At 31.0% G+C, this 12,268-nt stretch overlaps 4 protein-coding genes across 4 annotated transcripts; 3 read left to right on the top strand and 1 right to left on the bottom strand.

Annotated features, from left to right (window-relative positions):
- Positions 1-1,026: 1,026 nt before the first annotated feature.
- On the top strand, positions 1,027-5,550 carry ASCRUDRAFT_71799 (uncharacterized protein; the record flags this gene model as incomplete). Its single annotated transcript, XM_020191993.1, has 1 exon — positions 1,027-5,550. One exon carries the CDS (start codon positions 1,027-1,029, stop codon positions 5,548-5,550), a length of 4,524 nt encoding a protein of 1,507 aa, XP_020045760.1.
- Positions 5,551-5,843: 293 nt separating this feature from the next.
- ASCRUDRAFT_112711 (uncharacterized protein) lies at positions 5,844-7,488 on the top strand. Its single transcript, XM_020188781.1, has one exon. It carries the CDS (start codon positions 6,136-6,138, stop codon positions 7,291-7,293), a length of 1,158 nt encoding a protein of 385 aa, XP_020045759.1. The 5' UTR covers positions 5,844-6,135; the 3' UTR covers positions 7,294-7,488.
- A 194-nt stretch (positions 7,489-7,682) lies between these two features.
- Positions 7,683-9,108, bottom strand: ASCRUDRAFT_9493 (cyclin-dependent protein kinase-activating kinase CAK1; the record flags this gene model as incomplete). Its single annotated transcript, XM_020195165.1, has 2 exons — positions 7,683-8,694; positions 9,077-9,108. The coding sequence occupies 2 exons, from the start codon at positions 9,106-9,108 to the stop codon at positions 7,683-7,685; spliced, it is 1,044 nt and encodes a 347-aa protein (XP_020045758.1).
- Positions 9,109-11,476: 2,368 nt separating this feature from the next.
- On the top strand, positions 11,477-12,266 carry ASCRUDRAFT_77185 (uncharacterized protein). Its single transcript, XM_020193757.1, has one exon. It carries the CDS (start codon positions 11,608-11,610, stop codon positions 12,088-12,090), a length of 483 nt encoding a protein of 160 aa, XP_020045757.1. The 5' UTR covers positions 11,477-11,607; the 3' UTR covers positions 12,091-12,266.
- The last annotated feature ends 2 nt before the right edge of the window (positions 12,267-12,268 follow it).

Genomic DNA, 12,268 nt, shown 5'->3' with positions numbered 1-12,268 from the left:
ACATCATCCATCATCCATCCAACTTTTAGTTCCCTTCAAAAAATACAAATTTGCAAAATTACGAATTACAAATTTACAAATCTACAAATCTATATACAGAAAAATCTCACCCAAAAATTTATATTAATTTTATATATAAACTAAGACAACCTGATCAAACAAGACATAAAAATCTATTTATACATAAATATACACATAAATATATATATTAACAAAAAATATCTATCAACTTGCTCATTAATTTATTATATCCATCCATATTTTCCTTTATTGTCTCAAAATCTTCAAATACTTAAATCTCCAAATCTTTAAATCTCCAAATCTTCAAATACTCAAATACTCAAATACTCAAATACTCAAATCTTATCACATCATATATATCACATCATACCATATTATACATTACTGTAACATATTATAACATATCCTCTTCTAATCTCTAGTCTTACCTGCCAGCTATTCCAACTTTGGCTTTTGCGGCTACAAATATAAAATAAATAAAAATCTGGTTGCTGTTTTTTATTACGCCAACTATTTTTTTCATTATACCTTATTGATTTTTTTTTTCTCTTCTCTTAAATTTAAAAAATATCATTTCAATCAAAAAGAAGAAAAAAAAAAGAAAGGGAAATTATATTATCAACAATATTCAATCACGTATATACAAAAACAGATATTCAAATTGGATTTGAAATTAAAAGCAAAATTCAATTTCAAATTTAGTCTGTTTCAAATTAACAACTTTAATTTGATTTTGGTTTTTTTATATTTCTAATTTGAATTTCCTCAAATTCATTTATATGAACTTATTATCTACTATCGATACCTATTATACTACAAATACAATCACAAATAAAAAAATATATCAATTCATACTATATCACATCACATCATACTGCTATACTACATAATTCCTGGCTGTTTTTCCTGATTACTTTTCAGAAAATCTCAACGCTTATGCTTATCAAGCCATTACGATTCTCAGTAATACAAATCTCCTCTTCCTTCTAAACAATATCCTAAACTATGATGGATATAAATTCCTTAAATTCCCTTTCTCTAAGTTTTCCTTCAAATAGCAACAACATCAATATTTCTGGCTCAAATTCTACCTTCAATTCAAGATCAAATTCAAGATCAAACTCAAGATCAAACTCTATTACAAACTCAAGATCAAATTCAAGATCAAACTCCCCCATGAATAGCTCAAACGACTTTCACGATGAAAATTTCACTAATATATACCACAACAATGATAAAGAACTAGATAATGATGACACCGATGACAGCGATGTCTCAAATTTATATGCAGGCGATGATGATGATGACGACGATGACGACGATGATGATCAAGATAATAATAATCACGATAATACCCATAATAACGATAATATCATAATTAATGACAATAATAACAAAATTTATACTGATAATGACAGTGATAACGATAGCGATAATGACAATGAATTCCTGATAAATAACCTTCACAAAAAACTCGATCGGCGTAAAGAATCAGAAGAAAACAACAAAATTCTTTATGTTCGTGAAAGTATTCAAAAATTCAAAAATAAAATTCAAAATATCGACAATATCGATCGTATCGACATTACCAGTCCTACAAATTCCTTATCCGATAACGATGATCACCACAATAACAATAACAATAACAATAACAATCATAATAACCATAATCATAATAATCATAATCATAATACAAATAATACAAATAATAACAATTTTAATCCCAATCAAAATAGAAATAATATCAATGACAATGTCATAAGTAATCTCAATGAAAGTGTATATAATACTAGCCAAACAACAATAAGTCAACCTTTTAGCCAGTCATTTGAAGTTTTGCCTGACATAGATCTTAACAATTTCAATTCATCAACTAGTTTTGGATTTAATTTATCAAAGTCTCAAAACAATAACTTCAATTCCCTCATTAACCACAGTAATACTGTGGCCAATATGAAATTTTCGAATAATTTCCAAAACAACATTCAAAGCAATCTTCAAAATCAAAATCAAAATCAAATTCACAATGCCTCTTCACATTTTCTGGATTACTCCAACTTTCACAACGGGATAATTTCCAATAAAAATGCACAATTTCTGAATCAGGATTCTTCTCAAAATTCGTCCTATTCAACACCAACTTTGAAAACTATTCCGGTTCCAAATCCCACCAATCAAAAAAATTCGAACGCCTTTAATTTTGATAATATCAATAGGGAGAACATAACACTGATCTCTACTTACACTCAAAATCATTTTACAAATAATAATCAGAATAACCAAAATATTCAAAATAATAATCAAAAAATAGACCAGAACAATTTCAACATGGATCTTATTTCTAATAATAACATCAACAATTCAGGCAATCTAAGTGCTCCAATTTTAACCCCAAATCTACCTTCAAGTTCTAATTCAAGTTTGAATCAAAATTTGGCCTCTACAAGACAAACAAGGCAAAAAAACCAAAGAATTAGTTGGTCAAAAAATGACGACTTGCTTCTAGTTACTATTATTAGGAAATTTAATCACATCAAACAAGAAAAAAAATTTGAGAAAAAGTTTTGGGAAACAGTTAAAAATGAATTAAAAAATAACAACATAATCAGAAATTTTAAACAATGCAAAGATAGATACAAAACCTTATATAATAAAGTTATACATTCAAATAAAACAGATGAAACTAATATTAATATCAATAATAAAAAGACTACTCCTAAATCAAAAAAAAGAGGAATTAGTGTTGCCTCTTCTGGTGTAGAAGACCAAATTAACAAGATTATTATGGAAATTGAAGGGATGAAACGAAATGACGATGAAAAAAATCTATCAACTAATAATCAAGAAATGACTTCATTAGATGAACAAGCCCAAATTCCAAATCTGGGTTCAACAAAAATCAAAAGCAACGATTTAGTGGAGAACTCAAAATCTTCCACAAATCCATCTAACAACCCAACCAGCACTGATATAATGAGGAGTAGAAATGACTCGAAGGTTTCAAATGCATCAACAAGAATGGTTCATCCTAGGTCTTATGATTCATTGATTGATTTTCCAAATGTCAAAAGAAGATCTTTACAGTCAAAAACCCCAATAAGCGATGCTAATTCAGACGCTTCCACTACTTCACCTCCTACACTGTTACCTCTTAGCCCTTTAGCAACTGCTTCTGAAACGGTTGTTGTTCCAGAAAACACTGCAGTTTCACCTACTTCTGTTCCACCACCTACTTGCATTTCTGCCAACTTATCTTCTAACACTGTTCTGTCTACTCCTGCTCCTACTTTTCAATCTTCTTCTACACTGAATGTTGTTCAAGGTCGAGTTCCTCAGGGTATTTCTGCTCAAACAAATACAGTCCCATCTAATTCTATTCCATTTAATGGTGCTCTATTAGATAATGGTTTTTCTCAATTGAACTCTACAGGTAGCGATCTAAATGAATTGTCTAATAATGTGGGAGCTTCTCCTAATTTAAATTGTGATATTAATAACAGAAACACTATTCCAAATAATATTAGTAATGAAGAGCATGTTTTAATTAGCAGTAATTTATTTAACCAGATTTTAACAGAACTTCGTAATTCAAGTCAAAGTAATAATTTTCTTTTTAGCCAAATTTTGTCAGAAGTTAGAGTCACCAATCAAAATAATAATCAAAATAATAATCAAAAATTCAATAAAATTTTAAATGAGCTTAAAACTACAAGCCAAAGATTAAATAGAATGGAAAAACATAATAAAAGGGTTGAAGAACATAATGTCTGGATGGATAGACAACATGATAGGCTAGAAGATCATTATAATGCAGCAAATGAAAAAAACAGGCAATTGCTAACTATTTTAAATGAAATGGATAGAAATATTAAAGGCAACACTCAAAAATTTAATAGCATAAACATGAAGCAAAGTCAAATGGAAAAGAAAATTGATGACGATAAAAATCAAAATTTATTAATGTTGAAGCAATTTGGGAGTAAATTTGATAATTTGAAAACACAATTAGTTGATTTTTTAGATAGTCAAAACAATGTTTTGAATATGAATGAATTTTCAAATACTCTCAAATTCAACACTGTTAATAAAAATGTTCAAACCTTTAATGCCGCGGGCAATAATATTACTGCTCCCTCAGGCACTTTTCACCACTCAAGTAACAGAGATACCAACCCTTTGAGTAATATAAATAATATTAATCGGGCTATTGTCAATAATGGTAAAAATGATAATAATAACAATGATAATAATGATAATCATAGGACTGGTATCAAAAATAATAGGGCTATTAATGCTAACACTAATGAGGTCTCTAAAACAAATAATGTCAGGAATTTTACAAATAAAGATGCTACTGAAACAAATACTATAGTTGGAAATAGTGATAAAACTGAAACTAATAATAATGCTGGGGGTAATAACAACAGTAATAATAATAGCAGTATTGATCTTAATAGCAATGGTAATGGTAACAGTAACAACAATAATACTGCTAATACTGCTAATACTGCTAATACTGCTAATAATAATAATAATAATAATAATAATAATAATAATAATAATAATAATAATAATAATAATAATAATAATAATAGTAATAATAGTAATAATATTAATAATAATAATAGTAATAATAATAACAATGATACTAATAATCAGTTTGAACATTCTCCAAGTTCCAATTCTGTTATTAACAGCAATGGTATTCCAGTATTAATGAACAGCATTCGGAATTTTAATGGAAAACTACCTAATAGAAATAATATTAATGGAATTGTTAGCAATAAAGTTAATAATGAGGTTGGTAATTCAAATGCAAATTTTAATGTACCAAATAGAAATGAACAGATTTTCAATCAACAGGAAGCTATCAATAACACACCTCTTGCTCTTACAAATACACAAATGACAATTCCTTACAATATACAGCAACCCCTGCCAAATCAAATGAATCAACAAAATCAGATTCAAAACCAAATGATTGGGAATAATCGTGTTTGCTATTCCACTATAAATGAACCGCAAAATAGGATAAATTACTATCTCAGTAATTCTCCTGGATCTTTACAAACCTCATCAAATGCCAATGGTATACAATTAGCTGGGAGCCAGGTTTTTGCGCCAAAACAACAATTACTGGGCTCACAGCAGCATATGCTTGTTCCACAGCAGAATGTTCCAGGTCAATTTTTTGATCTAGGACTACCAGTCCAAGCTATCAACAATCAGGCGCCAACTGACGGAAACCAGTTGCAATTTCAGCTCCCGCAGCAGGCCCAGGCCCAGGCCCATCTCCGGCAGAAGGTTCAAGGGCAGACTCATCTCCAACAGACCCAAATTCAAGCTCAAGGTCAGCAAGCACAAGGTCAGCAAGTACAGTTTCAGGGTGATGGAAATGCTCGGGCTCAAATGCAGCAAATAGGCCAAACTATGAACATGTATGAAGGCACTCCTCTGGAAATGCAGTTTCCTGTTCAACACCCACCTCCGGATAACGATCCAAGTAACATGGGGGATTTCAATTTTTAAAGACATCTGCAATTTTTATTTATGGTTTTTTTATTTTATTTAACGTTATTCAATTATGCTCCATAGTTTGTTTTTACTCTTTTTATTCTATGAGTGATTCCACATTTTTTTATTGAGGAATATCAGCAAGGAACCAAACTTCTGATACATGGTTTTTAGAATGGATGGCAATTATTTGCATTTTGAAGTATCTACTTGAATGCGATTTTTTATGGTCTCTCATTTGGTTTTTGCTTTTTTAGGATAGAATGTGCGAAACCAACTGGTATATATATCTCTTTTTCTGTTTGTTCTTTTACTTAGTCTACTTCCACCGACTAACTGTGTTTCAGTTCCATTCTGTTTATTTTACATTTCTTATATCTATTTATCTATTTATCTATTTATTTTTCTATTTATTTATTTATTTATTTTCGATGCGTCTTTTCGGAGGTTGTTTACAAACACTTCGGCTGCTTCCTGATTCGGCAAAACGTAAACACGCGTGTTTTTGATTCTGATTTTGATTTTGATTTTGATTTTGCTCCAGGCCACAAGAAAGAGAAGATTTGGCTTCAACCTCTTCACCACCACCACAGCATCACAATGACCTCTCCCGAGACAGCCCCAGCACACAACAATGCTGCTTTCAAGACCAGAAGCGTCCTCACAGACAGTGCTTCCTCCAACTCGTTGACCACTCCCAGCTCACTCTCCAATCCTCCAAACACAGGCACCACAACTGGTAAGAAAACCGAAAAACATACCAAAATATCTGATTTTGGCGAGTCTGAAAACAGACCTGAAAACAGCCTCGAAAGTGCAGAGAAAACACATAATAAAAGACCACCTTCCACCCCTTTGACTCCCAGCTTGGTGAAACAGAATATGCTCAAGAAGAACAAGTTTGACCACGAAATTTTGTCCAACTCAAAAAAAAATCTTAAGTCCATCATGATGCTAATGAAAATAGACGAGGCCGAAAACTCTTCCAACTCTTCCAATTCTTCCAATTCTTCTAATTCTTCCTCAGCATCTTCCTCAAGCAAGTCAACTCCCAGGCAGTTATTGCACTCTCAAGCCAATGAGGACCAGCACGAATTGAAATTGGTCATGGAACAAGAAAGAATCGATAAAAGAAACTCCTCGATGGGCGATGATGACTTAGATCTTCTAAATAGTAAAAATTTAATCAATCCATTGAATAAAATAAGTAAGCCTAGAAATAAGAGCAGAAACAGCAGCGATCTTTACAATAGCGATATGAATATTCGCGAAATTAAAAAATCACAAAGATATCTTGGAAATGGTATCAATGACAATAATAACATTGGTAGCAATAAAGATAATAACCAGAACGATGAAAACTATGATGAAGACGATAGCTCGATGATATCCAAACACAACATGACATCGTCTACTCTAGAATTTGAAGAAGAATATCAGCCAATAATATTCAGTCAAAAACTAAATGGTGATAGCGATAGAAAAAATATACTAGATAAGAAAACTTATGATAAAGAGATGTATTACGATGAGTTTATTTATGATAAAGATAATAGTATTTATAACAATAATAATGACAATGAAAATTATGATATAAGTTTTAATTTGAATGATCTTGATTTTTATAATCAGCAAATGGAGTTTAAAATCGATAAAATCAATGACGAAATAGATATATTATCCAGAGATAACAAAATTCGAAAAATGCAAAATGTGATAGAGTTTTTAACTTTGGAAAGAAATTTTGACAACTTGTAGTTGTGACTGGGTAACATTTTTTTTATTTAATTCATTTCACTTCATTCTTTTTATATAATTTCAACATGTTTTCTTATTTTATTTTATTTTATTTTCTTTTCTTTTTCTATTCTCTTTTTCTATTTTATTCTCTTATTCTTATTCTTATTTTTTGCTTTAATTTTCGTGTTAACAATAAAATTTCAAACTTTGGACAGATTTCATTTATTATCTTTAATGTAATGTATTCAATGGATTTAATATATCTATTTTGATTAATAAATTATGGATTTTCATACATATATTACAAAATAATGAAGCAAAAAAAACAAAAAACAGCAAGGAAGTGAAGATGAATTGCAAATGTATATACTAGCGAAATGAGAAATAAAAAAAAAAAGATATGATAATTATAACTGATTATCAGTTTCAGAAACTAAGTTATATAAATCTAAAGCATTAACTCTATCTTTTGATTCATAAATGGTCATTTGATGAAACAATTTTTCAAAAGAAGTGAATATATTATTATTATTATTATTATTATTATTGTCAATTGACAATTTTGGTAATAAAATATTTATTGGTAATCTTTTGTTTTTCTCAAAATTTAAAAATTTAAAAACAGATGAGGATTTCATTTCAGGCCAATCGTCGATTGTTGGTGTACCAAAAGCTTTGAAAATATTTGATAAAAGATTTAAATCGCTAATTGTTTTATATCCGTTAATTTGATCATATTGATCATTATCATCATCATCAGTATCATCGTCATTGGAGTCTAGATTTATTAGTTGATTATTGTTATTCTGAAGACTAAGTTTGTTTAATTTGGGAGATGATAATATAGCTTGCGAATCCAAAGAAAACAAGAAAGTGAGGATAATTGCCAAACCCCAGATGTCAATTGCAGTGGAATAGTTTCTGGCCGATAATAACACCTCTGGAGGTTTATAAATACCTGTACAAATATCGCAATATTTGCTGTTTGGGGTTTCAATGGACGACAAATTGTCTGGGGGAATCCAGGATATACCGAAATCAATCAACTTAGCATCGTTGTTGGGATCCAAAGGATCCAACGAAGCAAATAGAATGTTTTCAGGCTTGATGTCTCTGTGGATTATGCCATGTTCATGTAAGAAAACCAAACCGTTTAAAATGCCCTGAAGAATCTTAAAAATCTGCTTGAGCGAGAGGTTATTTTTGGTGATGGTTCTGTATTTCAGTCTGCTGTAGTTCTGCAAGCTCTTCAAGTCAAGATTAAGGAAATCAATTCTATGTCGCAGCGACGTCTTTGCCCTTCTTCTGACCTTCTCGTGGGTGCTGTTTTGCAAGACAAGGTCGTGTAAGGAGTACTGATAGAAGGGAAACACCAAGGTCAACAGCTCTTCGACAGGGTTGTTGTAGTGCTCCACAAGCCTGATGAGATTGGGGTTGTTGCAGGCTCTGCTGCTGATGAGGTTCAAGACGTGTAATTCCACCCTGGAGCTGTGAGGAGGAGCCACCAAGGACAGATCAACCACCTTGAGGGCGTAAATCTCGCTGCTGCCGCTGTGCTGGGCCCGGAACACGTCCGAGCAGTAGCCCCCTCCCACCGCCACCCTGGTCACGTAAACAGCGTCTTTTTGCCGCCACTTCTGCTGCTGCTGCTCCATCACAAACACCTTCCTCACCTTCCTTCTTTCTTTCCCTCCTCCAAAACACCTTCTTCTTATCACTCCTCCTCTGCGCCCAATCGGGAACATATACCACGTGACCACCAGCCAATGGCCGAAACGCGAAAACAAAGGCGATGAGAAACAGCTCGTCGTTATCAGTTGTTATCAGCTCCATCGTTATCAGCTCCATTGTTATCAGCTCTGCTTCTTCACCACAGACCCTTTTCACGCCAGCTGTGCTGCTTCTGCCTCTGCTTTCTCTTGCCAATTCGCCCTGTGCTCTCTGCTTCCTGTCCCAGCGCTAGCTCTGGAATTCCTCGCAGCCCTCTAGCCCAAGTCACCAAAGATGACTGCTGCTGTCTCTGCTCTTGTAAACGACAGCTCTGCGAAGAACAGCCATATGTCCTCTTTTCATTCTCTGAGAACCTACTCCCACAACGCCTCCTCCACTCAAAATAGGGACCGAAGCCTTCTTGTCCTCAATCTGCCTAGCATTTCCAGCTCCAACAACCTTGGATCCCACAAGAGTGCTAACCAAAATACCCCAAACTTGGCCTATATGCACGACAAATCTCATCGAGATGACTTCGACAATAACCCCCAGAACAATATCGAAAACACCTCTTTCTTCCAATCAGCGAGTCATACTGAAATTTGGGAAAACATGGAGTTGCCAGACCTAGGCAAATCCATATTCAATGACAACCCACTATCAAACTTCACAAAAGACTTGAAAATAGCCAGTCTCAAAACTGCAGTATCCCTAAATGACTACAACTTGATAACATCCTTATCAAAGTCAAGAGGTGGTCTATTGTTAAACTCTTTAAGAAGAAAAATTTGGCCCTTTTTACTAAACATCAACACGGATGATTTAGTTAACGAAATTAATCAAACTGATCCAACTGATAATAAATCTGACCATTCAAATTATTACTCTTATAATGATTACCATCATCTTAAAAGACATAAAGATGAAGACCAAGTCAAGTTGGATATCGATAGGTCTTTTGTATTTTATCCCAGAAATCTAGACCACTCTACTTTATCCTTTTTAAAATCAAAATTGAAAAATTTAATCGTTAAATTATTAAGAAACTATCCTTTCTTATCCTATTATCAAGGTTATCATGACATTGCTCAATTACTTCTACTTGTGTTTAACACCGACAATAATATCAACGATAATATCAATCCTGATCATAACAACAGCAACAATAATAATGATAATAATAATAATAATAATAATAATAATAATAATAATAATAATAATAATAATAATAATAATAATAATAGTAATAATAATAGTAATAATAATAATAATAATAATAATAATAATAAAAATAACAATAATAATAATAATAATAATAACTCCTCAAATGAATCATTTTCTATTTATCATCCCACTGACATAGAAGATCTAGCTTGTTTTAAAATCCTTGAACTTTTATCCTTATACCATCTAAGAGACTTCATGATGCCCTCAATAAATCCTTCAATCGATCACTTGAACTTGATTCCAAGATTGCTATATAAAATCGATTACAACTTTTACAAAATCCTTAAAAATACAAATCCCTTTTACGCTTTATCCTCAATCCTAACCTTTTTCTCTCACGATATTAAAGATTTTAATGATATATCTTATTTATTTGACTACATCCTAAACAACGGCTCGTCAATGATCAACATCTACATCTACATCTCCATTTTACTACTAAAAAAGAATGAAATTTTAAATAAAATCAACTTTTCAAATGGCTTTTCATTAAATAATAGACTAAACAACAATTTCATAAACAACTTTAATCACAATTTTAACAACAATCCAAATAACACTTCCTCCACCTCCACCTCCAACATCAACAACATTTCTAATAATAACAATGAAAGCGATACAGATTTAATCTCAAACTCAATTTCCGCAAGCTTCTTAAGTGAAAGTGAAACTCTAGTCAATAGTGTCTTTTCAAATCTTGAAAATCTTGAACATCTAGAAAATCTAGAAAATCTCGATACTTATAATACATCATCTCCTTCAATCGCCATAACTCCTCAATTAAGAAAAAAATTAATAAACATCAACGCCACTTCTTCTTCTCCCAATAACGATGACGATGAAATTAATACCCCTAATGATTCTGATAATCTTGAATTCGAATCTGAATTTGAAGAAATAGACGAAGATGACGATTTTTTCTTAAACTCAGATTTATTACACACAACTCTATCAAACATTACCGCTGATTTATCATCTGAATTCATATTCAAAGCCTTATCACTAACCAACGAACTATTGAACAATTACCCACCCTATATTTTACAAGATTTTAGATTTAAGTATATCAATCCAAATAAACTATTAAATGATTTAAACAATATAAATCTTTCAAACTTTTCAAATCAAATTCCTTTTTCTCAATTCGATTTATCTTCAAAAAGATTAAGCAAATTCTCTTCTTTAAAAACTTCCTCAACCTTAATCGTTGGCTTTAATTTAGATGACCTACAAGAAAGAAACTCAATATTCAATTTTCATAATTATAACATTATCTATAATTTCTTTAACCCTGATAATCTTGATCATAATAATAATAATAATAATAAACTTATAGATAAAAATTTTGATACAAACTCAATGAAAATTTTATTCAAAAATAAAAATATTTTATTAATGAAATTAATATATTGCCAAATTGATGAAATTAATCAAAAAATCGCTCATCAAAAGAAGCTCGATCAAGAAAAATACGAAAAAATGTTAGCCGCAAGAAAAGCTGCTAAACAAAAAAAATTAAACTCTCAAAATGCTATCAGCAAAATAAATGAACTTAATAATATCAATAACCAAAGTTATTTTAAAAGATTTATTAAAATAACTAAAAAAGTTTTGTCAAAAAATAAAAACAAAAACCTTATTAAAATTTCTATTGCAATTGGAATTTTTGCTGTTCTATTAAACTTATACTTTAACCAAAAATCTAACATTTCCAAAAATTTTCCTTTTTTTAATTCATTTAAACCAATCCAAAATACTGCAACTTTTAAATTTAATCAAATTGGAATTAGTACTGGTGTGCTTAAAAATGATTTAAAAGATTGTTTTTCAGATTCAATGAATTATATTTCAAATATCTTCTTTATGGGAAACAATTAAAAAAGATTTATCCAGTTCTTTTCCACTTTTTATCACGTCTTTTGTTTAATTTATTTAGTGATGTCTTTTGTTTTTCTTTAAAAACTAGAGTTTTTTCTCTAGTAATCTAAAATAGTAAGTTTTGTTTTCAATTCACCGCTTTTATTTTCAATGTTATTATGGTGCTCCTTTTTTTTTT

Source organism: Ascoidea rubescens (assembly GCF_001661345.1).
Source record: "Ascoidea rubescens DSM 1968 unplaced genomic scaffold ASCRUscaffold_12, whole genome shotgun sequence".
Taxonomy (NCBI): Eukaryota; Fungi; Ascomycota; class Saccharomycetes; order Ascoideales; family Ascoideaceae; genus Ascoidea; species Ascoidea rubescens.
Note: the sequence above shows the minus strand (reverse complement) of the source record. Positions and strands in the feature narration are given on the sequence as shown.